Source organism: Anarhichas minor, unplaced genomic scaffold (assembly GCF_050575085.1).
Source record: "Anarhichas minor isolate MPS153535 unplaced genomic scaffold, ASM5057508v1 ptg000041l, whole genome shotgun sequence".
Taxonomy (NCBI): Eukaryota; Metazoa; Chordata; class Actinopteri; order Perciformes; family Anarhichadidae; genus Anarhichas; species Anarhichas minor.
In genome coordinates this window covers 1,562,115-1,587,134 of record NW_027466487.1, presented here as the reverse complement: position 1 = coordinate 1,587,134, position 25,020 = coordinate 1,562,115, and the positions used below count along the sequence as shown (strand labels likewise).

The 25,020-nt window shown below is 39.2% G+C and overlaps 3 protein-coding genes across 3 annotated transcripts in view; all 3 read left to right on the top strand.

Annotated features, from left to right (window-relative positions):
* aplp1 (amyloid beta (A4) precursor-like protein 1) overlaps positions 1-4,303 on the top strand; it is a 31,123-nt gene extending 26,820 nt beyond the window's left edge. The window contains exons 8-17 of the mRNA XM_076109608.1: positions 934-1,008; positions 1,110-1,268; positions 1,367-1,495; positions 2,054-2,153; positions 2,290-2,457; positions 2,573-2,593; positions 2,719-2,786; positions 2,921-2,986; positions 3,132-3,275; positions 4,154-4,303. Of these exons, the coding sequence (XP_075965723.1) occupies positions 934-1,008; positions 1,110-1,268; positions 1,367-1,495; positions 2,054-2,153; positions 2,290-2,457; positions 2,573-2,593; positions 2,719-2,786; positions 2,921-2,986; positions 3,132-3,275; positions 4,154-4,255 (1,032 nt within the window). The 3' untranslated portion in view covers positions 4,256-4,303. The remainder of the gene's footprint in view (positions 1-933; positions 1,009-1,109; positions 1,269-1,366; positions 1,496-2,053; positions 2,154-2,289; positions 2,458-2,572; positions 2,594-2,718; positions 2,787-2,920; positions 2,987-3,131; positions 3,276-4,153) is intronic.
* A 9,925-nt stretch (positions 4,304-14,228) lies between these two features.
* zbtb32 (zinc finger and BTB domain containing 32) lies at positions 14,229-20,996 on the top strand. The gene is made up of 4 exons (XM_076109609.1): positions 14,229-15,416; positions 16,299-16,408; positions 19,060-19,227; positions 20,756-20,996. The coding sequence occupies exons 1-4, from the start codon at positions 14,389-14,391 to the stop codon at positions 20,983-20,985; spliced, it is 1,536 nt and encodes a 511-aa protein (XP_075965724.1). The 5' UTR covers positions 14,229-14,388; the 3' UTR covers positions 20,986-20,996.
* Positions 20,997-21,137: 141 nt separating this feature from the next.
* igflr1 (IGF-like family receptor 1) overlaps positions 21,138-25,020 on the top strand; it is a 10,770-nt gene continuing 6,887 nt past the window's right edge. Inside the window, exon 1 of the mRNA XM_076109586.1 lies at positions 21,138-22,048. Coding sequence (XP_075965701.1) covers positions 22,036-22,048 — 13 coding nt within the window. The 5' untranslated portion in view covers positions 21,138-22,035. The remainder of the gene's footprint in view (positions 22,049-25,020) is intronic.

The following is a 25,020-nucleotide window of genomic DNA, read 5'->3' as shown; positions in this document are numbered from 1 at the left end:
TTAATAGAATATGATTTAAATGTAGCAAATTACAAGAAATAGTAACCATTTATTGACATTAGTTAAAAGTTATTATCAATAAACTATAAATATTCTTTGCAGTGGTTGTGGTGGAGGTAGAGTTTCACACTGCACATGATGGAAGTTAAGAGTGTATCTCACTGCTCATCGTACTATCTGTGTTTACATGTGTGTATCTTACACACGCACAAATGCTCACAATTTTAAGACAGCAGCTGTACAACTTCAAGATTGTCTATTTGATTTGTGGTTTTACCACAAATTCCGGCTTTCATCAGTGCAGCTAAGCACATCTAGCTCAACAGTTTAGATAAGCACTTGTCTTTACAGATGCACAGTTACGATGTGCTAACTGTTCTTTCATGGCTACCCTTCTATGTAAAATAGGATAACGTAGTAAGTCAGACATTGATGTCTGCATCATGGTTTTCTTTTTACTCTCAAATTCCTTGTAACTGCTTTCATTCTTTTTAGGCGAGAAAACGTTCTTGTCTTGTCTTGTCGCTGATGTTATAGATATAGATATGTAACATGCTATATCTTATGAGTTGTATGAGAGAGAGTGGTATCAATCTTCTTATCTAATTCTCAGCAAGACAGTGAATGACTGTATTTCCCAAAGTGTCGAACTATTCTTTTTAAGTCAGACATCCAAGTTTTTAAAACCAAACCTTGTCAAACTGTGAATGAAGATCGGTGACATAGCGTTAACATGTGCACCAGTCAACAAGTAATTTATGTAATGTGACTTCAACACATTCTATTGCGAAACAAAAGCTACAGACAAATTCATATTATGTTGCGGGCCTCTGTCAGTGTGCTGTTTATGCAGGTTGTACCCTATGTCATAACTATAGTGTATGTGATACTTTTCTAGAAATAAACCGAGATTGTGTCTCTTCAATTCCTCAGATCATGAAGGAATGGGCAGAGGCAGACAACCAGTCAAAGAATCTGCCAAAGTCAGAGCGACAGGCACTGAATGAGGTTTGTTCACTTGCTTTATTCCATAGTTTAACTTATCCTGTGGCCATGTAGCTCTAGCTTTACTCATGCTTGCATCTACTCGCTCATCTTTCTGCTACCAGCACTTCCAGTCTGTGCTGCAAACGCTGGAGGAACAGGTCGCTGGAGAGAGGCAGAGGCTGGTCGAGACACATCTTGCCAGAGTGGAGGCCATACTTAACAACAACCGCCGCCTGGCCCTGGAGAACTACCTCACTGCCGTGCAGTCTGATCCCCCTCAGGTCGGTCTAAGATCTGCTTGAGATTCTCTCTCTGTGGTGCCCTTATCTCATTGTCTGGCATTTGCTGACTCCGTCCTCCCTTCAACTCTGTCTTCCAGCCAGAGCGCGTGCTGCAGGCTCTGAAGCGATACATGGCTGCAGAGCAGAAGGACCGCAGGCACACTCTCAGGCATTACCAGCACATTGTGGCTGTCGACCCCCAGAAGGCTGAGCAGATGAAATTCCAGGTGTGTGTGTGTGTGTGTGTGTGTGTGTGTGTGTGTGTGTGTGTGTGTGTGTGTGTGTGTGTGTGTGTGTGTGTGTGTGTGTGTGTGTGTGTGTGTGTGTGTGTGTGTGTGTGTGTGTGTGTGTGTGTGTGTGTGTGTGTGTGTGTGTGTGTGTGTGTGTGTGTGTGTGTGTGTCTCTTCCAAGAGGCTTTTCGCAGACACCTGTGCTTTTGAGATGCAAGACTCCTTTTTGCTGACCATGTAACGAACAGAACATTGTGTGCTGAAGAGTTAGTATGTGTCACAGATTAGTTAATAAATCCTGAACTCACAGAGGTAAACCAGCCACCAATGTTCTTTTCATTAAACTTAGATCAAAGCCAGTCTTTGCTGACTTCAAACTCAGCTTTAGACACATGACTCCATAGAAAGTCTATCTGGGCTTTTTCATTCAAGGAAGCAGTTCACTGCTTTTCTTTTCACAGCTAAGACCAGTTGAGAACACTGACTCGTTCGCACTCTGTTGGCCCTTGCTTATGTAAAAAGCTGATGTTTTTTTTTTATTTTGATATTTTTCAGGTGTACACACATCTCCATGTAATTGAGGAGAGGATGAACCAGAGTCTTGCACTGCTCTACAAGGATCCTACCTTGGCTGAGGAGCTGCACAATGATATCCGTAAGCTAAACTACACTTTTGATCTGTTTTCAAATCCAGAAGACCGCTGTGTGTGAACTCTGTGGTATTTTTTGCAGTAATTCATGTTGTAACATGTCTGTCTTGATTACTTTTTTTCTGTCTGTATCACCTGTAGAGGAGCTGGTCAAGGCAGAAAGAGGAGACATCAGTGAGCTCATGACCACCTCCTTCTCCGAGACCCACACTACTGAGGAGCTTCTGCCTGCTGAGAGCGAGGAGGAAAAGGACGATGAGGAGGAAGAGGAGCGAGCCTTCCAGAACAGGCCTTATCCTCCCCGCATCGGTATGTACATACATCACATACTCCTCATACACACCTAGTGGTGTATGTGGCATGTAAAAACTTCTCACAGGCTGCTGTCTTTAAAGATGCTTTTCCTCCTCTTTTTTCTCTAAAGAACTGCAGTCTAATAAGAAAGGTAAGCTGGTATTCAGTGTCACTAAAGCATGTTTTTTTTTTTACTGTTTGCAATGATTGCAGTGTACTTATTACTGTTGCTCCAAGCTAAATGTTTTATTCCATTTTTATTCCTGTCATTCTTAGTGCCTGCAGTTGATGAATATGATTATACCACTTCTGAAAGAGGCCCTACTTATGAATATGAGGAAAAGGTAAGATGATGATCATTTTGGCCAATTTAAAAAGCTGGTGATACTTCAAATAGATAAATGTGTATGTATTCATCTTTTCAATGTTTCTGTGTCCCAATATTTCCCTTTTTCTGACACATTCCCTGTCGTCTTAGATCAACACCTCTGTGGAACTCAAGCAGGTAGTCAACAAGCCTCCTGAGATCGAGAGAGATGAACTGGTAAGGGCATAATAATACATAACCCTTATAATGTTTTTGTTGAAAAATGACTGAAGAAATTAGCAGGAATTAAAATTAAAATGACCTATGTTCCTATTTGTCTCCCTTGTTTAATGTCTAAGTGCTCATTTCTTTCTTTCCACAGCAACCCGATGCCTTGGAGACGTTTAACCGTGGCGCCATGGTGGGGTTGCTTGTGGTTGCTGTGGCGATTGCTATGGTGATGGTAATCAGCCTGCTGCTGGTGCGCAGGAAGCCATACGGCACAATCAGTCATGGCATCGTAGAGGTACGATCCCAGATAGGCCTTTAAATGAAACCAAAAGCAGTCTTAAAGGACCCCATCTAAAAGCTGTGTGTACATTACCTTTTTGCCGACAACGCATATAAAGTATACCAAAAGTTTTTAGATTTCAGAGTATCCATTGGCTTCCATTTATTTCATATTGTGGTAAATATGTAAACCAGTGGCTGCTTGGAGAGATGGGTATCAGTCTACAAGACTTCTTTCTGCTAAATCATGTAAAAAGCAGTGGTATGATCTTTTAGGTTAAAGGATTAGCTTTACATTTTTGGAAATATGTTTCTTCGCTTTCTTTGCAAGAGGTGGATATTAGGATTAATACCACTCTCACATCTACATGGTAAATATGAGTAGTTTAGCATAAAGACTGGAAAAAGTGGGAGACAGCTTGCCTGGTTCTGTCCAAATGGAAAAGTGTTTATTCGTGAGATTTAGAAGTGCCACTCAGCAGATTTGTTTTACATGTGGAGAGAGCCACGCTAGGTTTTTCCCCATGTTTCCAGTTTTTATGTTAAGCTAACCAGCTGTTTGCTCCAGCTACATACTTACTTAACAGAGTGGTATAACTCTTGGCAAGAAAACAAAAAAAGAATATTTCGCAAAATGCCGAACCTTCCATTGAGAGGTAGTTGGCGATTAAATACTGTACAGAAGAAGTGCCCCAAGCCTGGAAGCCAAGGTAGATCCTTTTGAAGCCTCCCCACACACCTCAGCAGTCATCCTGCTCCACTATTCCCATTTAATACAGCACATTACATTACATTCCATATTTGATAGACAATTTATTCACAGTTGACGATGTGGTCCTTGCTCCGGAATTTGTCTTTAGTGTGTAATAATTGGAGCTTTTGTGTGTCTCGCAGCAGGTCGACCCCATGCTGACACCAGAAGAACGACAGCTCAACAAAATGCAAAACCATGGCTATGAAAACCCTACCTACAAATTCTTTGAACAGATGAACTGAGGTACTGGGGCTGCCAACAAGTCATGCCTGGCCACTTGTTTTGTCCCCCGTCCCCCCCCCCCCCCCCCCCCCCCACACACACACACACACACCCACACTCCTTCCTTACAGTGGTAAAAGCTAAAAGCTACACTCCCTTTGACGGATTTATGATGTGTTGCAACATAAAGTAAATGAATAAGTAAGAGGTACGTCCCAAACCCATTGTAAATGACTAACAACATCATTACCAGAATGTGAATAATGAGATATGATACAAACTCACATCACCTATTGTAATCTAGTACTCCTCTGGGTTAGAGTCTGAGGATTGTTCTTTCCATTAGCAGCGCCACAGCATTTCATGATCCTGAAAACATTCACCTCACAGACAGGAAAACCATCCCCGTGGCATGACTTGACCTATTGCTCCTCACTAGAAACTGAAGTTGAACGGTGCGTAATGCTTTATGGTATTTTTCAGTAGTCGTCTCTTTCGTTCAAATTGTACCACAGTTAGATATAATGTATCTGTGTAGATGAGTGCGAGTGAAAGCCTAGTTAAATTTTGGTCTGATTCTCAATTTGAACCCCACTCAGTGACACAAGGGCAATTAGTAAGCTAATTGCCAAAACTATCCTTGCCGCCATTAGCTACTGTAACATTGGAAAATACCTCTAATATTTAGACATGAACATTAGGTGAGGATGTGGAGGTGTTTACCTTGAATGTGTGAGACATTTAGGCTTTACTTTTACAACATAGAAGGCCAAAAAGACCATGATACAGAGCTATGTGCTGGTTGTACAAATAAACATTGTGTTTCTAAATTCTGAGGGTCTGCCCTCGATATTTGTATTCATTATTTGGCCAAATATACCAAATATTCAGTCAGTGAATGAGTTTATTTTATTTGTACTGCTACCTTAAGAAATGTAAACTGAATAATCAAAAGTCCGTTATTTTAATGAAAGCATGACAACTTGGTGTATGATACTGCTTTATTTATTTGTGTTGTTCCTGTCATTGCTTTTGAAAAGTCGGAAATGTCAGCGTTCAAAATTGACACTGTAAATAACGTATGAAATACATACTACTAGGTGTAGACATTTCTATGATTAATTTGCATCGATGTAATGGAATAATACTTAAAAAATAGTAAATTGTGCTGTCGCGAGAAGGAGAAACATTTTCCTAACATGGCTGATTGAAAACGGACTGTTGTAAAAACCAGCACAAGACAACGATAAAGTAACTTCTTTCTGAATGTATTTAAGGTAGACGTTGAGATTCCATCTTCTTTTCAGTAATGCATCATTCCCCTAGTAGACCTTCATAGGAGTAGTGAAGTTCAACACATCCAACAGACTACATGCCTGATGCCCTTCTTATCACTTCCTGTAGTAGCCTGTTCCTTTTTTACATTTGGCAGGTGTGCTTCAATGTTCTTTTACAGTTCAGAGCAGCAGAGTTTAAAGAGGCCACAGCTAAAGCAGTGTGCCCGTGTGTATAGTGAGTCCTAAAAACAGACCGCACTCAGGCATGATAGCAGTTAAATATACTGTATGTCTCTGAATCTCCCCGTTTGACCAATTTGGACTCAACAACAACGAATGTTAGCACTCTATAGTTGCTATATTTAAGTTACTCTCTTCTGAAATAGCTTTTCACTGAATGACTCATTGTAGTTTGTCATATGATCAACACAGTACCCTGTAGCTATAGGTAACCAGGGACTGTCCCTTTTTTTTCTGGCTGATTGTTAACTGATTAGTGTGTCAGATTGAATTTCCTGGAGCCACTTTATTCCATCAGACCATCTTGGTAAAGGAAGGTCACGTTGTGGGATGTTGCTTTTTGTACATCAGTCTTTAACTATATGTTATAGTAGAGATAATACACACCAAAATCCATTCTTAATGTATTTATTTGTTACTGGTGGAAGTTTTTTTTTTTTTTTTTTTTATTAACCTGCATTTGTCCATTCAGAGGAAGAGTTGTTTACTTATGTGTTGTGTTTTTTTGTGTATAGTTAGCTTTGAAATAAGCATAAAGAGTTTGACTATCAGAGGTATGATTTAGCATTAATCTTCAGTTCCTCTCGTTAGGCAGGTTAATTGCAGGTTGCGGTTGTGTTATGACAGGTGAAGAGAAGTCATAGCCCTTGTATAATTTGTACAGCTACGTTAGTGAATGAAAACGTTGTATGTTCACAGTTTAAGTCAGTTGATCTTGTAATGATACTACTGAAACCATAGATGAGAATAAGCTTGCCTGTGTTTCCCAAACCACTTAAGGTTTCTTACCAGCATTTAGCAGACTTAGAATGGTGTATACTGTAGTTACTCAAATCACATTTGTACGTACGTCCTCTGTCAAATTCTAGACTTCTTTGTTGGTCTGTCCCCTTACTTCCCAACAAAACATAAACGTTATTGAGATTTTAATTGCTGCATTATTGCCTTTTACAATGCTGAGTTTTGGATGTAATTATTCTGTATTTTTTATTTCTATGTAATAATCAGTTGGATCAAGGGTCATGCTTTTCACCTGTAATGTAAATTAAGAAGCTTGTATGAGAAAACATTGACAAGTTCATAACGTTCAAATGTAAACTATAGACAGATATATGGCCTCTGCCTAATTGACAAGGAGTGCCACTAAGCACAAGTAGAACCAAATTACTCAATTTGTGTACAGGTTGCTAAATGTTAGACATTGATTCTGTCTGATTTCGATTATACCTCATTGGTTCTAGGGATGTTGATAGCAATATCAATGAGAGAGCTGTTCTTCATTTTCATTCAGACCTTCAACCAAAGACATGCTCCACAAATAAGCAGACAGATATTCCAATTTGGCAAAATGTTCTCTGCTGTGTAACTGTATTTGCAAGCAATCTGAGGAATTAAAACTGGTCAAGCTAATCAATAGTGTAATAAAAAATGAATGACCCATAAAATACCGTGTCTGTGTTTATTGAAGTACTCCTTTACGTGATTGTTTCTCTCTCAAAGACGTCTGACACCATTCAATAAGGAAACTTAATTCAGTCATCCATCTCACAGAGGCAACATGCAGGAGATTGAAAATTGATCATGATGAAGCCTGTGAAGTAAAAGCCACAATGAGGGGGGGAAACTGTCTGACTAACTCATACTGGGAAATTGTGTTTTTCTTCTCTTGAATCTCCTCAGTTGTATTCTTTGGAAAATGAAACCTAAGTACATTTAGAAGACAGTTGTTTTTTGTTATATTACAGTAAAAATTGCAAATGGTTTCAAGACTGAATGCCCAAATAAGTTTACCACAATGCACAAAGTGTGATTCGACAGCAATATTGATGTTACAGTCTGAAATTCAACTCCTGCTTGTTCATGTGTTAGACATTGGCATGATACAATATATTTGATAGTAACATTTTCTACAACATAAAATCTTAACCAAGATTAGGATTAGTTGTAAAATAAGATTTTCTCTCAGTTGTCAGTATGGAGTTTCAGTGACTCCTTTCAGTGTCATTTTCTGTGAGGCCAAAACTGCAGTTCACTTCCTGTCAGGAAAAGCTACTTGTGATGCATATCACCTCATTACCCTCAAAAAAAATGAAGAAACTAAATATATCTTTGATGAATTCAGTTTGAATGCCCACATTCAGATGTGTATATAAGAGCACCAAGGCTAAAACAGAGTTCTAAAATCAATGGTACTGTACAAAGAAAACCGATCAACACCAGAGACGTACAGTACTTGCCTGATAATATCTAAATCATGGTAACATTGTTAGTAACTGATGAGTATTTTCCTTTGAACTTAATGTAGTGCGATGAGTAAAGATGCACTGTATCTGTGGGGTTTCAATTCATTTCACTTCAAAGCAAATGATTGCTTTAATCAAATCATAATCCTTTACTTTATGTTGTAATAAGCATCAATAAACATCAGACCCTCTGTAAAAGCAACGATTAGATGCCTTCAGACAGTTCCCAAGCACCAATTCACCTTACATTGTCTCAAGCGTGGGTAGGGTAGGCCTCACACTTCCTTCGCCCACAAATTACAAAGAAGCATCAAGCCCCAGCCCTGCACAAGTTCACTTCTTCCAAACCACAACATTGCCGGGTAGTCCTGCTTACCCAGATTACTGTGAAAAGGCTCTGTGGCTGTACAGTGACAGTTTGTCATTGATGCCGCCAGTGCACATCAGTCATCTCGGTAGAGGTTCCTCTGAAGTCGACTGCTCACATAACGCCACTGTGGTAATGTATGACGACTCATATTAACCCTGACTTTTATCACATTGCAGTGTGCGTGTGCGTTTTGTTTAGTTCAGTAACGCTTTGATTCATTCAACAAAACAACAATACGAAACCCCTTCATATGAAGAGATTCAAAAGCTTGGTAGGTAGATCAAAGGTGAGTTTTCATCAAGTAAGCTACTTGATGAATTAAAAAAGAAATATCATTAACATCATGTGACATGCGTGGGTGCTGAGGGACACGCTAACACAGAATGTGCATAGATGAGCATTTACCTCAAATACCCCACACAGTTAGACACCTCAGTGAGTCAGTATTGAGGCTGGGTCTGATGGTGATTGTTAAACTGACAGTGAGGGGACAACAGGTGCTAAGGAATATGGTGTGGGGGGCTGACAGTCATGATATTACTGGAAGGTGAAGCCCTTTGCATCAGCTCGAGGTTACCATATAGCGCAAGATGACATTTAACAGTTGGTATAATGCTAATTTCTCTGAGAGGAATAGATGAGATCAGACTGTCCAGCGGTTTGAGTAATACTTGACATTAACTGTTCTCACAAAGGTATGCACAATAGCATCCCTCCCCCCTCCCCCGCCCCCACAACAAATGTCAGCATATACTTACAGTGTGGCACGTACACACACAGATTATTATCATGGATGGTCAGTAATTTATAGCTGTTGAAAAAAACACATCCACTGACAATTTTATAAGACCTTCGGAGGATATCTAAAAAAAAAGAAAAGAAATGTCACTGTTGAGTGTCACATAAAATGAAAATGTCAAGCTGTGATCACAGCAACTACAAGGAAACTACCTTATGTTTAACACTACACACACGTCCTTTGACCACCTAGGTGACACGTATAAAGCATGCTATATGTGCTTAGATGCTACATATTAGTAATTTAGTTATCTACAGTTAATGAAAGACTCAACTAAGGGTGATCTTCGCATCTGCTCAGGATGAAAGATATTTTCCTATTTGTTCAATTGTGTAAGGTTTATTATGCAAGGCAATTCCAAAACTTGTATTCAGTATACTCGTGACATAGAAAAATCACAACATGGGAAAAATGGAGGGCAACATACCAAATCTAATTTAGAAATGTACTTTTTTTCATATGTTTACATATGTTTCATACATACGGTAAGACCAAAACTAAAATGGTTACTGTAACATTAGCCTCAAATTTTAAGATCATAATGCTTGAGAGGCTGCGCGGTGGTGTAGTGGCTAGCACTGTCACCTCACAGACAGTGGGGCTGGGTTCAGTCCCCTCTGTGTGGACTTTGCATGTTCTCCACGGATCAGCGTGGGTTCCCTCAGGGTTCTCCAGCTTCCTCACACAGACCAAAGACATGCAGCTCAGGTTAATTGATGACTCGAAAAATTGCCCGTTGGTGTGAGCGGGAATGGTTGTTTGTCTGTCTGTATGTGTCAGTCTGGCGACCTGTCCGGGGTGTACCAGGCCTTCGCCTAATGTTAGCTGGGATGGGCTCCAGCACCTCCTCGACCCTGAAAAGGACAAGCTGTTACGGACAATGGATGGATAATGTTTAAGAGCTACAGACCAGAGAAATGCCTTCAGTGCCGTTCTTTGCTCTTGTGAAATATGCAATGAAGAAATATTCCAGTTTTCTTTTAACCGATGCTATTGCAGCATCTATGCTAACCTCTTCAGGAGCTGCCATTGTTGTTTAGAACCAACAGGCAGACAGGAGAAGTTTATTTAACCCAAAACATAATTTTTTCCATAAAACTAACCAAGTAGGTTTGTTGCCTAAACCTAGAGATTTCTGGCAGAAAGCCCTGAAACTTCTCCCATATGCAACAAGCAGTCGCCTCTCTGTGTTTTCTTCTACACACCTAAGCCACGTCCATAGATGCCAGTTGCTCCTCACAAGATGCTGATGGTGCTGGTCTGCTGGTCCAGGCACTGGATACAATCATTACATGCATTACTTGAAGCCTGACATGATGGAGTTTTGTGTGATATGTTATCCTGTGATTCTGACTTGGGCTTTGTTTTGCACCCATTGCTGATTTAAATCTACATTATATTTCTGAGCTTGTATCTGCAAATGCTATTCATTCTAACAGCTATGCTGATGACACTCTATATATTCTTTACCTAAATGATTGTGTTCTTTGAAGAACAAAACAGGCATACAAAAGAATGTCTTGTCCCTGAATCAAGAAACAGATAAGAAACACATAATGCCTTATACTATACAAAGGTTCGATAATTGAGTGATTACTTAGATTGCGCCAAATATCAAACGACACAATTCAATTTCATCACTTTTACAGTTTCAATAAATGTAAACAGGGACAGCTGGATTTTACAAATACAAATTGTATAAATATCCACATTATATATCAAATTCTATTATATAACAATAATTCTTGCATTTCAAATTGTAGTGCTTCAAACATTTGCATGGACATAATACACAGTTTTATGAATACTGCAGAGAACATTGAATAGGCTGCAATTCAAAACTAGCTTAACAATACTGCTTGATTATTAAGTATTTAATGGCCAAATAAATCTTTAAAGGCAAACAAAGAAGTCATAATGTACTCAACCATTGAGGTCTGCTAAACTGACCAGCTCTCTACAGTTGGCCTATTTTTACAGGTTTGTGCATCTGACAAATCGAAAGGACAAAGCACATATTTCTATTTCAGTGGCAAAGGTTTCAGAGAGGCCTCTAGCCCTGCATACCGGTACCACTGGGTTTTTGTATATATGTTTCCTGTCACAGATCAGTGTCTTTGAAGTGGTTTTTCTCTCAGCACAGAACAGCCTATTAATGTAGTGACCAGCAAGTAATGCAGGAGTGGAGGAAATCATGTACAGCATGTATAGCAGGTATACACCGTAAGATAATAGGGCATGCAAATACCACTCAAACCACTGTCCTTGTTTCTCTGCCGCACACACAAAAATGCACGTGCACACACACACACACACACACACACACACACACATAGAGCTAAATAATCAAATGAAACCAGAAAGTGTGTTTCTTTTGTTACTTCTGTTTAATGTGTGATTTGCATGTTGTCTACCCTGTGCAACAATTGAACATTATTAAATAGTAAAACTGTGTCCATGCTTTAAACTAAATAAAGAAAACAAAATAATGTAAATAACTGGATTACTTATAAATCCACCATCTTTAATCCCCAAAAACGAGCCATTTAGCACTATAATCAATGAACCAATGAGGGAAAGAGACAAGTTAAAGAGGAGGGACTGTAAAGACAAAGGAGGAAACCACCCCAGACAGACATGTCACTTTACTAGTCACTTCTCAGTCATGATGCGAGGTAGCTCATCATTTTCCAGGGAGAATATTCACTAAACACCGGGTAAGTGTCTCATTCACACAGCTTGGTGCTTCGTAAGTTTTCAAGACTTGAAACCACAAGAAGATACTTAAACACTGCTGCTGTTTGGTCTTTTCTGTGATCTACTGTTAACACAACCTAGTGTGCTGCGACTGATCTTCTGTTGCCTGTAGAGGATATAAGTAAAGGCTTCTCTCTTGTGATTCCAATCCTTTACATGCGAGCTTTGAGTAGGCTGGCTGCCAGTTCATGTCCTGTCAAAGGATGTGCAAATCTGACATATTCATGCAAGGTTTTCCCCCCATGTAAGCATTAAGACAGTACAGTGACTGCAAGGCTCCTTAAATACCTGCTGTCACAACTCACTGCACTACAAAGTGCATTGTAAATTTGAACATCATCTGTGGGAATTTGTTTATTCCAAAAGGCAGTTTATTGCAAAATCAAATATATTTAAAGATATAAAAGATTTAGACAAGGTTTGCAAGGACATGAAGAATAATGAATCAGGATACAATACAATAAAACAATGTATTTAATGGTCAGCAGCCTCAGGAGAGCTGCAATACTTCAACGCATAATTGAAAATTATAATGTCAGGTGCAACACACCGATGCGATGTGTGTGCAATATTTGAAAGTGCAATCTAACAAAACAAACAGTTGAAACTAAGTATAAGGATCGGTGCTCAACGCGCCACTGAAAGACAACTACATATCTGAGCTGGAAAGATTTGTGTATTACACAACACACAACTTTTAAAGTTTTTGCAAAATATCCTTGCGCATAAAATCCCATGCTGTTAACTCAAGTAGCTTTTGAGTTACTTATCATAAAATACATGTAGAACACCATAATAATCCACCTGGCAAATTACCACAACATTGATCCAATTACACCACTATATTATAATAATAATTATTATTATTATTATTGTAAGGAATTTCATATTTATTAAAATTGCTACTGTACAAAATGCATGACTGCATATTGTACGGAGGAAATTTGAATTTGGCATAGATTAAAAAAAATGCCAATTACTACATTTGAGTTATATTATGTAATATATAGACAATATATTACAACTCTGAGCAGACAGCGTATGACTTTTGACAGTCGTAAACGTTGCCGTGATAGAATGTTCTACTTTACATTCATGTACGCAGACGATACTGTAGGCTTCACTCAAATTATGAAGGCTTGATTTGCATGATCATTTTCCTACGCACTCTCAACTCTGTGCACTCAAAAGCAAATGATGTAACTATAGTTGCTTTTTACATTTTTCATAAATGAACACGAAACTTAAACCTTCAGCATGCTGGCTGAGCCTTATCAAGTACAGTACATCTTAGTGACTACTTCTGATACTGGATGTTTAGTTTCACTCTCAGCACTATTTTTTTAAATTATAATTACATAATTCAGATATTATTTTAAATTACTGCTTTTTGTTGCTATGTTTTCCAATAAATTAAATTGATTAATTTGATTAAGAGCAGAGAGAGTGAGTTTTGGAGAGCGCGCAAAAAGATGCATACACATTTTTTTTTTTTTATTCCAGTAACGAGATAACTAAATGTCATTTCGCTTCACATACTTTCCATTTACAGTCACCATCGGAGGACCTAATGGGGTTGCATTTTTGCAAAAACTTGTGACCTCCCCTGCAGAAACCGACCACACACTGTATAATCATAAAGGTTCATTATAGACTTCAGACTGCGACGGCAACTTTTCAGGCATCCGGTAGTTTCAACACATAGCCACGATGTTTTCCTCCTTGCATTATCAATTTTAGGGCTAAATTCCAAATATTTCTGTCACATATTTACCTATTCAACCCCTGCTGAAGTTTATAGTATCAAAATACAGTCAACCAAATACAGTTATTGTTGTTGACACTCAACTTCCCTCATGTTTGCTCGTGTGTACAGTCATTAGTCATGGTTTCATATACTGTTCGGGCTTTGTGGCTTTAGAGTGTGTATGTGAGCGCGGCATATCAAAGCGTTCACAAAACACAGTATATTTCCACACATCAACCAGACATTCGGACATAATTTTAGACACGGTTGTGATTGAGGAATATTTTCTCATAAAAGAAAGAGGGGGGGGGGTCATTTATGTAAAAATCCATAACCATTTTATTAACTATTCCGTAAATCGGTTGAAAATCAAATTCACTGTCACACCAACCTGTCGCAATATAAACAAATAATATTATCACCATGGGTACATTCTGCCCCCTCAATTCTCACTACATAGCCAAGGATGGAAAAGAAAAACTGTACAAACCACAGATAAATTTGTTAATCACAAGTCAATCCCTGCTGTTGATTTGCAAAATGATTTTCCTACTTACAATTTAGCATTTCTAGAAATGTCACATACCTGGTAACCACCTGGAAAATAGAACTAATTTAAGCAGTGTGGGCATAATCTGATGGCATCCCTCTGATTTTTTTTTTTTGTTACTTCAACTTTTTCTTCTCAGATTTTTGAAAATATTTCTACAAACTTCAGAAATGATCCGAATCAACAACACCCAATACTTCCACTTCCTGCAGCAGGCAGATGCCTTACGACGCTCAGGGTCACTCTGCGATGCCATCATCTCAGTAAAGAGTCAGACTTTCAGGGCTCATCGGCTAGTACTGGCTTGTGCTAGCAGAAGACTAGCGCAGCAGCTAGCCCAGGCAGACATAGACAGCCCAGTCCACTGCACTCTGGAGTATTTCTCACCACGCACCTTCCAGCAAGTTCTGGACTTCACCTACACACAGACTCTTGATGTGTCTGTGGATGACCTGCACTTGCTGCTGAAAGCTGCTCAGCTGTTAGAGATGCAGCAGCTGGAGGACCAGTGCCGAAAACAGCTGGAAAATCTCTACTACAGAGCCAGAGAGGGTGGAAAAAGAAGAGAAATCACATGTGTCAAAAAAGAAGAGAACGAAAGTGCAAAGGAGAATGATCAAAAGCAAGAAGGGAGTCCAATTCAAGAGGAGAGACTCCAAGTGACTTCTTCCCCAGTGGAGGAGACAAGCGACTGCATTGTCCTGGAAAACCTCTCACCCTCTGATCCTGCCAAGAACCCCAACAGCCCGCCATCCCCAAGAAAGATGCCCAAACTCTCCCCCGTGTCAGCAACGTCCTATAACAGAGACAGTGTGATCACCAGGCCTCCCGGCAGCAGCTCCTCTTTCTCTTCCCCTTGGACTTTCCCTCCAAACATGTGGAGCTCCGTGACCACCCTGAGGCGGATAGTAGAGAACTATCCAAGCTTAATTGCAGCTCATCCCCTTCAGTCCCCAAACCAGCCCACTGTAGCGTACCCATTCTCCCTCTCCACCCCCCACATGTTCCCCTTACTCGGCTCTCATTTTCAAACCCCTGTTCAAAGATCTATAATAGGTTCAGGCTTTTATCCACATTATACACCACACCGTTATGCTGGGTCTACAGGTATGGGGAGCATAATCAAGCAAGGCCTGTTGAAACGGAAAAAACCCAGCCAGAGAGCATTTACTGGGACCGTTCAAGCCAGTGAGCTGAGGTAAGTGAGCACTTGGACATGATTTTGGAAACTTCTTGCTTTTATTTTTAGTCATTGTCTCCCTATTCTCTCACAAAGTTATAGAATAATCCCCTAATTTGCTCAATTGTTCCCTTACGACAGCTAAGGTACCTGACTCACTGCTGTTTCAAGCCTCCTGCACTTTCCAACTAGAGCAGTTTCACTAGTTAACCCTTCCCTGACAGTCCTAGTCAGTCAAACTATTCTTTTGACAAATCATAATCCCATGTTTCTGACCAATCCCAGCACAAAAGAGCAAAAGACACACAAGTTAACCTTCCAATAAATATAAATATATACTTTTTTTGTGGGATTAAAACAAACTATAATTTGTTCTAATTCTGAATGAATTTCCCGCTGCTCTGTTGTGATGCTAGATAGTGTGAAACCCACATGACTTTGTTTTTGGGAGATTTATCTGCGTTTTGTACACACAGTGTAACTAAGTGAGTAAAGGGGAGCCCCCTATATTTTCCCCCTCCTTTGCAGAAATCAAGATTTTCAACCCTGAAACAGTGTTAACCTGGCCACGCTTGTACCGCAAGAAATTGTTCAAAACAAAATAGAGATATTCTTTAGCGTCTCTTTATTTTCTTGCTCCTTCTCACATGATATGAAATGCAAATAAGCTTTTACCGCGAATGAGTGCTATAAATATCTTGTGGTGATGGAGAGGAAGGAAAAGGCGTTAAAGGATGAAATCTGTGATAAAATATATGCAGACTGACGTTTACTCGATGTACATATCTCGAGTGAAGTATCTCCTCAGAGCACAAATAAAAGCACTTCATTTACTATTGTTAAAGGTACAATTAGTGTAATCTTTTGCAACCGTTGCATTAAAAAATATATTTTCCACAGCAACCATGAGGTACCCAAAGCCAGCAAAGAGCGAGTTAAAGACTGCCAACACTGCAGTACAAGCCTCCTTGGTGCTCCAGTGCTGCGGGAGTCAGCCTCCACACCATCAGGTAATATGATAATAACAGAAAACATACAACACATTGAACATACTAGTATTACTATCCAGTACGATCAAGGCTGTACCAGTGCTTATCCCGTGTAAAACCAATCAATTTGACACGATAGTAAGACTTCTTCTTGTCATGACCCCTAACCTCGGCAGACTCCAGCTACATAGCTACGCAATGGAAAGTGATAAAGAGAGTTGTGGTTTTGAGAGCACGGTGCAGAAGGAGTAGGAGTGTGGTTACTAGATAGGGCTAGATGTACGCAGTACAGTATGCACTGCATTGCAACAGTGGTTTGTCCTAAAAATCATACATATTGATGTATTATAATAAATAACTATAATATGTAAAAACAACAGTATGTGTGTGTGTGTGTGTGTGTGTGTGTGTGTGTGTGTGTGTGTGTGTGTGTGTGTGTGTGTGTGTGTGTGTGTGTGCGTGCGTGTACACATGCAAGTATGGTAGTTTATCTGCTTAACATGTTTTATCTGATCTCTTCAAGTATAAACATACTTGAAGAGATTAAGCTATGGTAAAACTGTGCTTTACAAGTCACAATGCAGTGTCATAATTTAGGAAAAGTTCTATAAAAATATTACTCAAGCACTAATTTAATTTATCCCTCTAATATCTAAATACAAAACAGCACAACAAAAAATACAAATAAAACATTTCAGCACCTGCCTTCATTGTTGCTTTGAGCTGTTTGATTGATTTGATTTTGCTTTCCCCTGAAATTATAGTACTGTATGTTAATAAGGCCAATCGACATTAAAGCAGTACCTATAAATCATGTTAGGTCTTTTAAAGTGACAACTGAAGAGAAATATTGGACAGGAAGCATGCTAATGACAACAGGTCTCAGTAGGTTGTGTTTAGAGTGGTGAGTTTTCAATTGTTGTGGTTTATTCTCTCAATTTCCCCTACTACAGTACACCCCCTTCTACTTTCAGCATCCTGTCTATACTATGAGGCCCAGGTTTTCACATATGAAAAACCCCAAAAAATTACTGAAGTTACTGAAAGGCTTCAGAGTTGCAACTTTAACCTCAAAATCACACCTCATTTTAAAAGACTCTCTAGCATACGTGGCTGCAGACGAGGCACGTGTGCAGAGTGACAGGAAAGTAAGCTTGTACAAACTGAATTTATTGTCTTGCAACAGGATGCTGACCAAAATAGAGTTGTGCCTCTGAAAGTGACTGAAAAAAGTATGCGACTAATATATTATTCTAAAGCTTGTGCATAAGCTGTACCTTTTTTACTGGAGTTATGATTAATTGTAATCATGTCAAGGAGGTCAGGGAGAATTATAGTCCTGACTGCTATTGTTGATTTAAGCAGGATTGAAAAAAAAATTAATCTGCTGCCTATTTAATCAGTCAATCAATGGTTTGATCCATAAAATGTTAGAAAATAGAGAAAAGTACAGAACCCAAGGTGATTTTATCCAATGTGCAATGGGTAATATTAGACTGAAATGTATGTAACAAGTTAATCAGCGCTTTGTCCAGGTCATCAATAGGCCTCTTGATGTTTGGTTTAATCTAATATTGCCATTAATTAAACTGAGCCACGTAGCTTAGCATTTAGCAGCCCTTAATCATAGTTATTACACACAGAAAAAGTTTTTCAAGGTTCAAGTTACAGCATTAAACATATGTTTTTTTGGTATGACCTTGAAACAAAGGGCCATGATTAAAATATAAGGGAGGATTAATGTTAGCATTATAACATGGTAATTACAGATCATTTTCGTGTAATTTTAAAGGTATTTTGCTAAAAGTAACGTAATATTTTGAAAACATAGCTTAACCATATTACCTCATAATCAGGTTATTATCCCATTACGGTCACAGTATCACCAATTTCTTATACAACCATTTTATTATTAGGTGGTTTCCATATTGACACCAATAATACTATTACTAAATAGTTTTACCTCGTTGCCTCGTAACCATTTATTTTTGGCCCATTTTACCGTTATATGAATTTCAGTTTAATATTACCCAAAAATACCCATTTTTAATACCTAACTATCATCTGATAAATGGTATTACCTTGTATTACTTAATTATTACCGTTTTATTATCAAACCATTACCCCCACTTGTATCCTATTATGACCAAGCTGTAACGTAAAGTCCTACCTAAATATCTTCTCCAATCAAACCAACATGGTTCCAAACCTAAAGATGTTCAATTTGTAATGATATAAAAGCAGAACGGCACCACTTGAGAGGCTGAAACTAACGATCAATCGATTAACAAATAATTTGGAGATTCATTGAATGAATGAAGTTCCCTTTATTGCAAGTAAATGGTCATTTTGGTTGCTTGTATATCTCATTGCGCTTTAATGTGTTTGTCTAGAAGGACTTAAGTATTACAATAAGCATAAACAATTTCAACATAACAAGAGCAAAAGAAAAGCTCAGACAATATTAAGTGCAGTATTAATTAACCCAATCATTACTGTGTTTAATAGTAGAACGTTGTCTCTACAACACCTTTACAGGACTGTTGACTGTTGCAGAAAATGAAACCATACCTTTCAACTGTCATAGTGTATTTGTGGACAGCCAGGCCACTCATTACCCACCACAATGTTCACACCTTTGTCTGTTTTCCCTCATCTCGTTGTTTGCACAGGTGAGGCCTGTGCAGAGTATCGGTTCTGTGGAAGAGCAGATGTGCTGCAGCATGAACCCCAATCCCATCAACAAGAACCCAGAGGAGAAAAACCCTACCAGTGCCATTACTGTCCCAAGAAGTTTAGTCTGAAACATCAACTGGACACACACCACCGAATTCACACTGGTAAGCACACTGTTTAACTGGCAGAACAAGAGGAAAGGTGCTTTGTCCGATGAAGCAGATATAACTAAGTAGCATGTATAGCTATTTTTAGAAAAAGAACTCAATGACTTATGGTGCTGCTGAGCACTCACTGGTTAGATACAACACTTATCTAAGACTACTAAGACTGCCTACCCACAACATGGCTAATAATCTTTGTTTTATATTGTGGGACATTAGAGCAAAACAAGAATTCGAACATATTTACTTTTGTCCCGTTACAAAGTTAAGTCAGATAAACTGGACTATCGGGTTATAAAACAGTTATGTTCAATTACAGTAATTAAGTACTTTGGCATTAAAAAGCTAATGGCATTAAATGACTGAAACAACAACAGTAAGAACAGATTGGTCTGAGGGAGCCAGACAGATCAGAGACAGGTCTGTTGTTAGCATGGCAAGTTACTGGAGAAGGGGGCATTTATGATCAATTTACATTTTCATTGGCTCAAAGACAAAAGTATATGTACCTCTTTTAGGTGCTTTTTCGTAGCCGATATGATTTTTAGCTTATGGGACTGTGCCATCACTTTTGCATGTTTTAGAACATTTGCTATGAAATATTACTGATAAACATTTTCCAAAGCAGACTGTTGTGTTCTGGGTTTTATATTTTGTACCAACTTCCAGGCAGGTTTCTACTCATTTAAATACTATGAAACACACCTTACAGGAACTTGCAGAATAGAAACTTGTGTGTAAATCCACGATGAACTTTTAGAGCTATTGTGATTATTTCTGTAATGCAATTCAAAGTGTGCGCTTGCAACATTATTAATGATAGGTTTGACAAAAGTAACATAAGGCAGAATATTCACTGTGATAACTACCCTTGTCAAGCACTTTGCTCTGCAAATTGGATATTGTGCAAAGTGTAACATAAGAGATGAAACACTGACAAACAATGGAGTGGCGACAATATAAAGTCTATAAGATAATTAGCTGTAAATTGGTTGAAACATGCAAAACCACATGCATATACGGTGCTAAAATGAATACACATGCTAACGTGCTGAACAAAAAAAGAATGGGTTAGCATTTAAGATGAAATCTCATTCTATGTTTCTACATCTTAAATATTAACTTGTTCTAAAACTGAAAGATGCAATCCATACCATGTTGCATCTTTAACAACTTAATTTCCCTCTCTCTCTTATACATACACACACACACACACACACACACACACGTGAACAGTATACAGTATGTATATGCATAACTGTTCTGATCTTAAACAAATCTGGGTGATTTGTTTAAAAGGGACACAATTTAGATGATTTGCCTCTAAATAGGCAAAAAAGATTTGACTGGATCAATTGAATTTAAGTAATATAGCAGAATATATTAAATTAACACTATATAACACTGGCAAGAAATATATCTGTCACGCCTAAAGGTTCAAGGCCTTCATTTCACGTGAGCACACTTGTCTTTCCTTCCATTGTCTTCCTTCCTGTGCCCCCCTTTTCTATCCTCTCTCGGCTTCAAGGAGAGAAACCCTTTGAGTGCCGTATCTGTCGTCAGCGCTCACGGGACTACTCAGCCATGATCAAGCACCTGCGGACTCACGGTGGGGCCACGCCCTACCAGTGCACAGTGTGCCGGGAGTTCTGCAATAGCCTGGTCGCCATGCAGAGACACGTCAAGAGCCACGCAGTACAGGACTTCCCTCCGGATTGGAACATCAACAGCACCTTCCTGTACAACTCACACATCTGAGGCTCACAACACAGACACCGCTGTCTACACAAAGTTCTCATTTAGTTTGTGCCTTTCATGTACTATCATTATATTTAAAGAACAGAGGTAAACCTTTGTTTTTCCTGAAGGATAAATCTTGAAAAACCAAGAAGGTCCTTTACTGACATTTACCACTGTTTTAGAGGGCTATCACAGGTGTTGCAATGACGTCTATGCAAAGTGACACTGCTGTAGACTATAGAACGGAGGAAAAGCAGCACTAATTTCCAATAACAGAAAATATTATGAAAGTGTTTACCATTTCACATTGGGTCATGTACGGGGCATTAAGGCCACATCAACAGTTCGTCAAATGACGCAGACACCTTCCCTCTTACTTTCATAATTATTGGACTGCTTATGTAAACTTTGTAAGTTGGACGTAGGTTTGAAGCGCCCTCATGAGGGCAAACACTGTAACAATCAGTTGTTGTTTTTTTCTGTAATAGTTCTCACAAATGCATTACCGAGTCAAGATGGGACCAGTGGCTGAGATATTATGTTTAGGGCCGGACAAAAGAGTATTTTTACTAAGTGCTGGAACATATAAACAGTAAACATTCAATGATTCAGATTTAGACAGAATCAGTCTGAAACAAATACTATATCTATACGTACTTATATGCATTCCCACTTCAATTCAAATTCAAATGTATCCATTTCTTCCTTGAAAACAGGGACATTGTTCTTATCCTGTGTTATTTTACTCTCAGAGGAAATCAGAAAGAGAAGGATGAAAGAGTTTTCTCCAGTGTCAGTCAACACAACCTTGAGACTTGACATAGTTTGAGACAAAAATCTGCCAAAGCCCATTTATGGTAACATTAAAACATCTGAGGAGGACTGTATTTATTTACAGTGAAAATTAAGAATGCCGTGGGCGACTTTAAGTGTCACTTGACAGCTCAAACTGCTCTGGTTCATTGAGATAAGAATAGCAGAGCTCATGCAGCCAGTCATGTCTGTTGTAGTTACAAACATTAGTCCAGCTTTTTCTCCTGCCTTATTCACTTGTTGCAGTTCAAAAGTATGGATATGCTGAGTAAGTACCTCTTTAAATGCACCACACAAGTTATATGACTGTGAAATTATGCCAGAGGTCCTCAGTATGTATTGTATGCATTGTGCAACCATGCCTATTGCTTCATAGAGGAAGCTTTCAGGCCACTGAAAGCCATTTGTTGATTTGTACTGCGTCATCTTATTAAGAAAAAAAGTGTCACTTATCTCCTCACCAGAAGAGTTAGTATTTAAGTCCTGGTTTATAGTTCAGTCTGTGTTGGATCCCTGGTTTGGTTCTGTTCAGTTTTGCCTTGTCTGTGCAAACTGTAAATAAAGACTACTTTCTTCAAGTTCCTGTGGCCTGCAGTCTGCTACATTTGTGTCCATCTACATCTGGTTTCGGGTTCAAGCTCACTCTGAACTTGAACATGCCTTTCATATGCAGGGATGTGACGGTAAAAAGGGAGAAACTATTATTTCATTCTGCAGACTACCTCAAGGAGGAAACAGATATCAGAAAAGGTTTGCAGCAATTAAGAGGGCGGGTTGAACACAGAGTAAAAGCAGTCGTCCTGGAAGTGCACATATTGTCGAATGTAGCGAGCTAACGTTAGCTAACCTAAGTTTTAGCCTCCTAAACCTGTAAAGATGAGTTTCTGTAATGTTAACTCGACATTTTTTTAAAATCAATGACATGTACAAGACTTTCCAAACAAACTGCTCACAGTGAATCCACATTAATTAGATACAGTTTCTAATCATAGCAACCAGAGCCATAGTGTTCATTTGTTGATTCATTTCAACTCGAGCGCACCGGGGGCAGTAGCGCATATCACAACATTCGGCAGATAAGGGCAACATGCTATTATTTAAACACGTAGCAAGATATTCATCCTGCATACCCACATAACAGGAAGAAGCTCTTCTAAAAGATCATGAGCCACGTATCAGCAAGGCATATAGGAGGATTAGATAGCTCTTTGAAAATGTTGGTGTTTTTTCTCCATTTCTGGTGTTCCTACTTCTCTCTGACACAGCCTTTAATTAAAGCATTGTCATTTTAACTTTCCTCTTGTATTACCTGTGTCACCTATTGCACCGCATTGTTTCAGCTCTTTGTTTTTGTGTTAACTCCTGTTGCTGTACCGCGGAGGGCAAAGTACTACAACATTGGAAAAAGCAGGACAAAACAGAAACACAAAAGCAGTTCAGAAAACCAAACATTTCAGGAGAAACAACATTAACGAAAAGCAATTCAAAATACACACACACACACACAAAAGACGTTTGACCAACTGAAAGTGAGCTTATTACAGTTCAGCGCGGCAGTTCTACAGGGATAATCAGGCTGCTGCAGGCAGGGCGCGAGTCACACGGGCGCGAATCACATCCAGCTGTTTTGTTTTTGTTTTTGGACGCACTTAGGAAACCACTGGATAATGCAACTTCCTGATACAGGTCACTGCCCTCCCTCTCACAATGCGAGATTTCTAGAAAGCGTATTTGTCCAGTTTCATTAAATGATCTAACTGTACAGTGGTGAATGTGTCTTTGACGGGCCTAGCATTAGTTAATCCTTGGTTAACCATTTTCTCATCTTGTTGTAGTTGTATGTTGCAGACTGTAGTTTCTTGAGCTTAGCAATATTTTGAATGTAGTTTATTATGTGTCGCTTATTTGTGTTAGTCAGCTGCTCCTCTCATCTATACAGGAAAGTGTGCGACGGTTATCCAAACCTACATGCTATAATTAACCCTAATTTATCCCTTAACAAGTAAAAGAAAAAAAGAAGCACCTGAAAAAGGTTATGATAATCATCATAACTTACAACAAAGGTGCAAGAATGGAAGCATTTCAACGGCTGGGCCAGCGGCTCGCAGCTAACAGTGCTAACAGCGCTAGCAGTACAAACATGTTGACAGAGTTAACAATGTTTACCTGAGGGGGAACCGAGCCATTTAGCAGCCATGAGCTAGCCATGGGGCACGCTCACATGCACAAACATGTACTAAAAGCATGCGCTGCTGGAAACAATGCAAGGAGAAGCTCGAATTACAAAACACTTCATTCTCAGCTAAAGTAGATATTACTCCACTATCTTCATAGCAAATAGTTGTTTGCTGCTATATTGATGCTCTGAATCCCTTACGATGCACCTCGAAACAAACATTTAGACAAAATAAAAAGGATTGATCTGAGATACTCTACTGAAAGCTTGAGTTCCCCGAAATAAGTGAGCAGACTACTGATATGTCTGCGAATGAGTAAACTGGCATTTAAAGGTCAGCCCACAATAACAGTCTTGCTTTGAGCTAAACATGAATGTCAGCATGCAACATGCTCACAATGACTAATGCTAACATGCCGATGTTAAGCAGGTGTGATGTTTATGCCATGTTCGCCATCTTACTTTAGCATGCAAACATTTGCTAATTAGCAATAGAGCAAAGGCTGACACATTTGAATTTTTTGACCTGATGACGGTGCTAGAAGAAAAGTCAGGGGCTCACCAAAGATATTAAATATTTTAGTCTGGACTAAAGTGGTGAACATACCTACCAACCAACCAACCGACCTGCATCGCTATCGCCACGGCTATGTCAAGAAAACAGATTTGAAACAGAAACACTAAACACGATTTGCTAATTGCAGGAATGTGGAACGTGACACCTGGTATAAAGACGAACTGTCAGAGGGGACCACAAATACACCTGAAAGGACAGGACAATGAGGGACAGGTGAAACTAATAAAGACATTTCAGACTATAGCTGTGTCTCAATTCAGGGTCTGCATCCTTCAGAGGCTGCATGCGTAGACCGGTTGCGTGACAGCGCTGCGACTAGTGCTGTCCCATTTCGCATTTTTGTTGAAGAGTCCTTCAATGCAGCCGACGAATGCAGCCTTCTGGTCCCAGATTTGGAGGACACATCTGATGTATCCTTCGCGGCCCACCATATCCCAAGATGCATTGCGTGCCGGTGCGCTATTACCGGCAGCTCGGCTGCCTGCAT

Bases quoted from the DNA above. Each gene is read 5' to 3' on its own strand.
- zbtb32 (XM_076109609.1), top strand. From the start codon at position 14,389: ATGATCCGAATCAACAACACCCAATACTTCCACTTCCTGCAGCAGGCA. The intron at 16,409-19,059 runs GTAATATGATAA...TTGTTTGCACAG, and splicing joins GTCAGCCTCCACACCATCAG to GTGAGGCCTGTGCAGAGTAT. The intron at 19,228-20,755 runs GTAAGCACACTG...CTCGGCTTCAAG, and splicing joins ACACCACCGAATTCACACTG to GAGAGAAACCCTTTGAGTGC.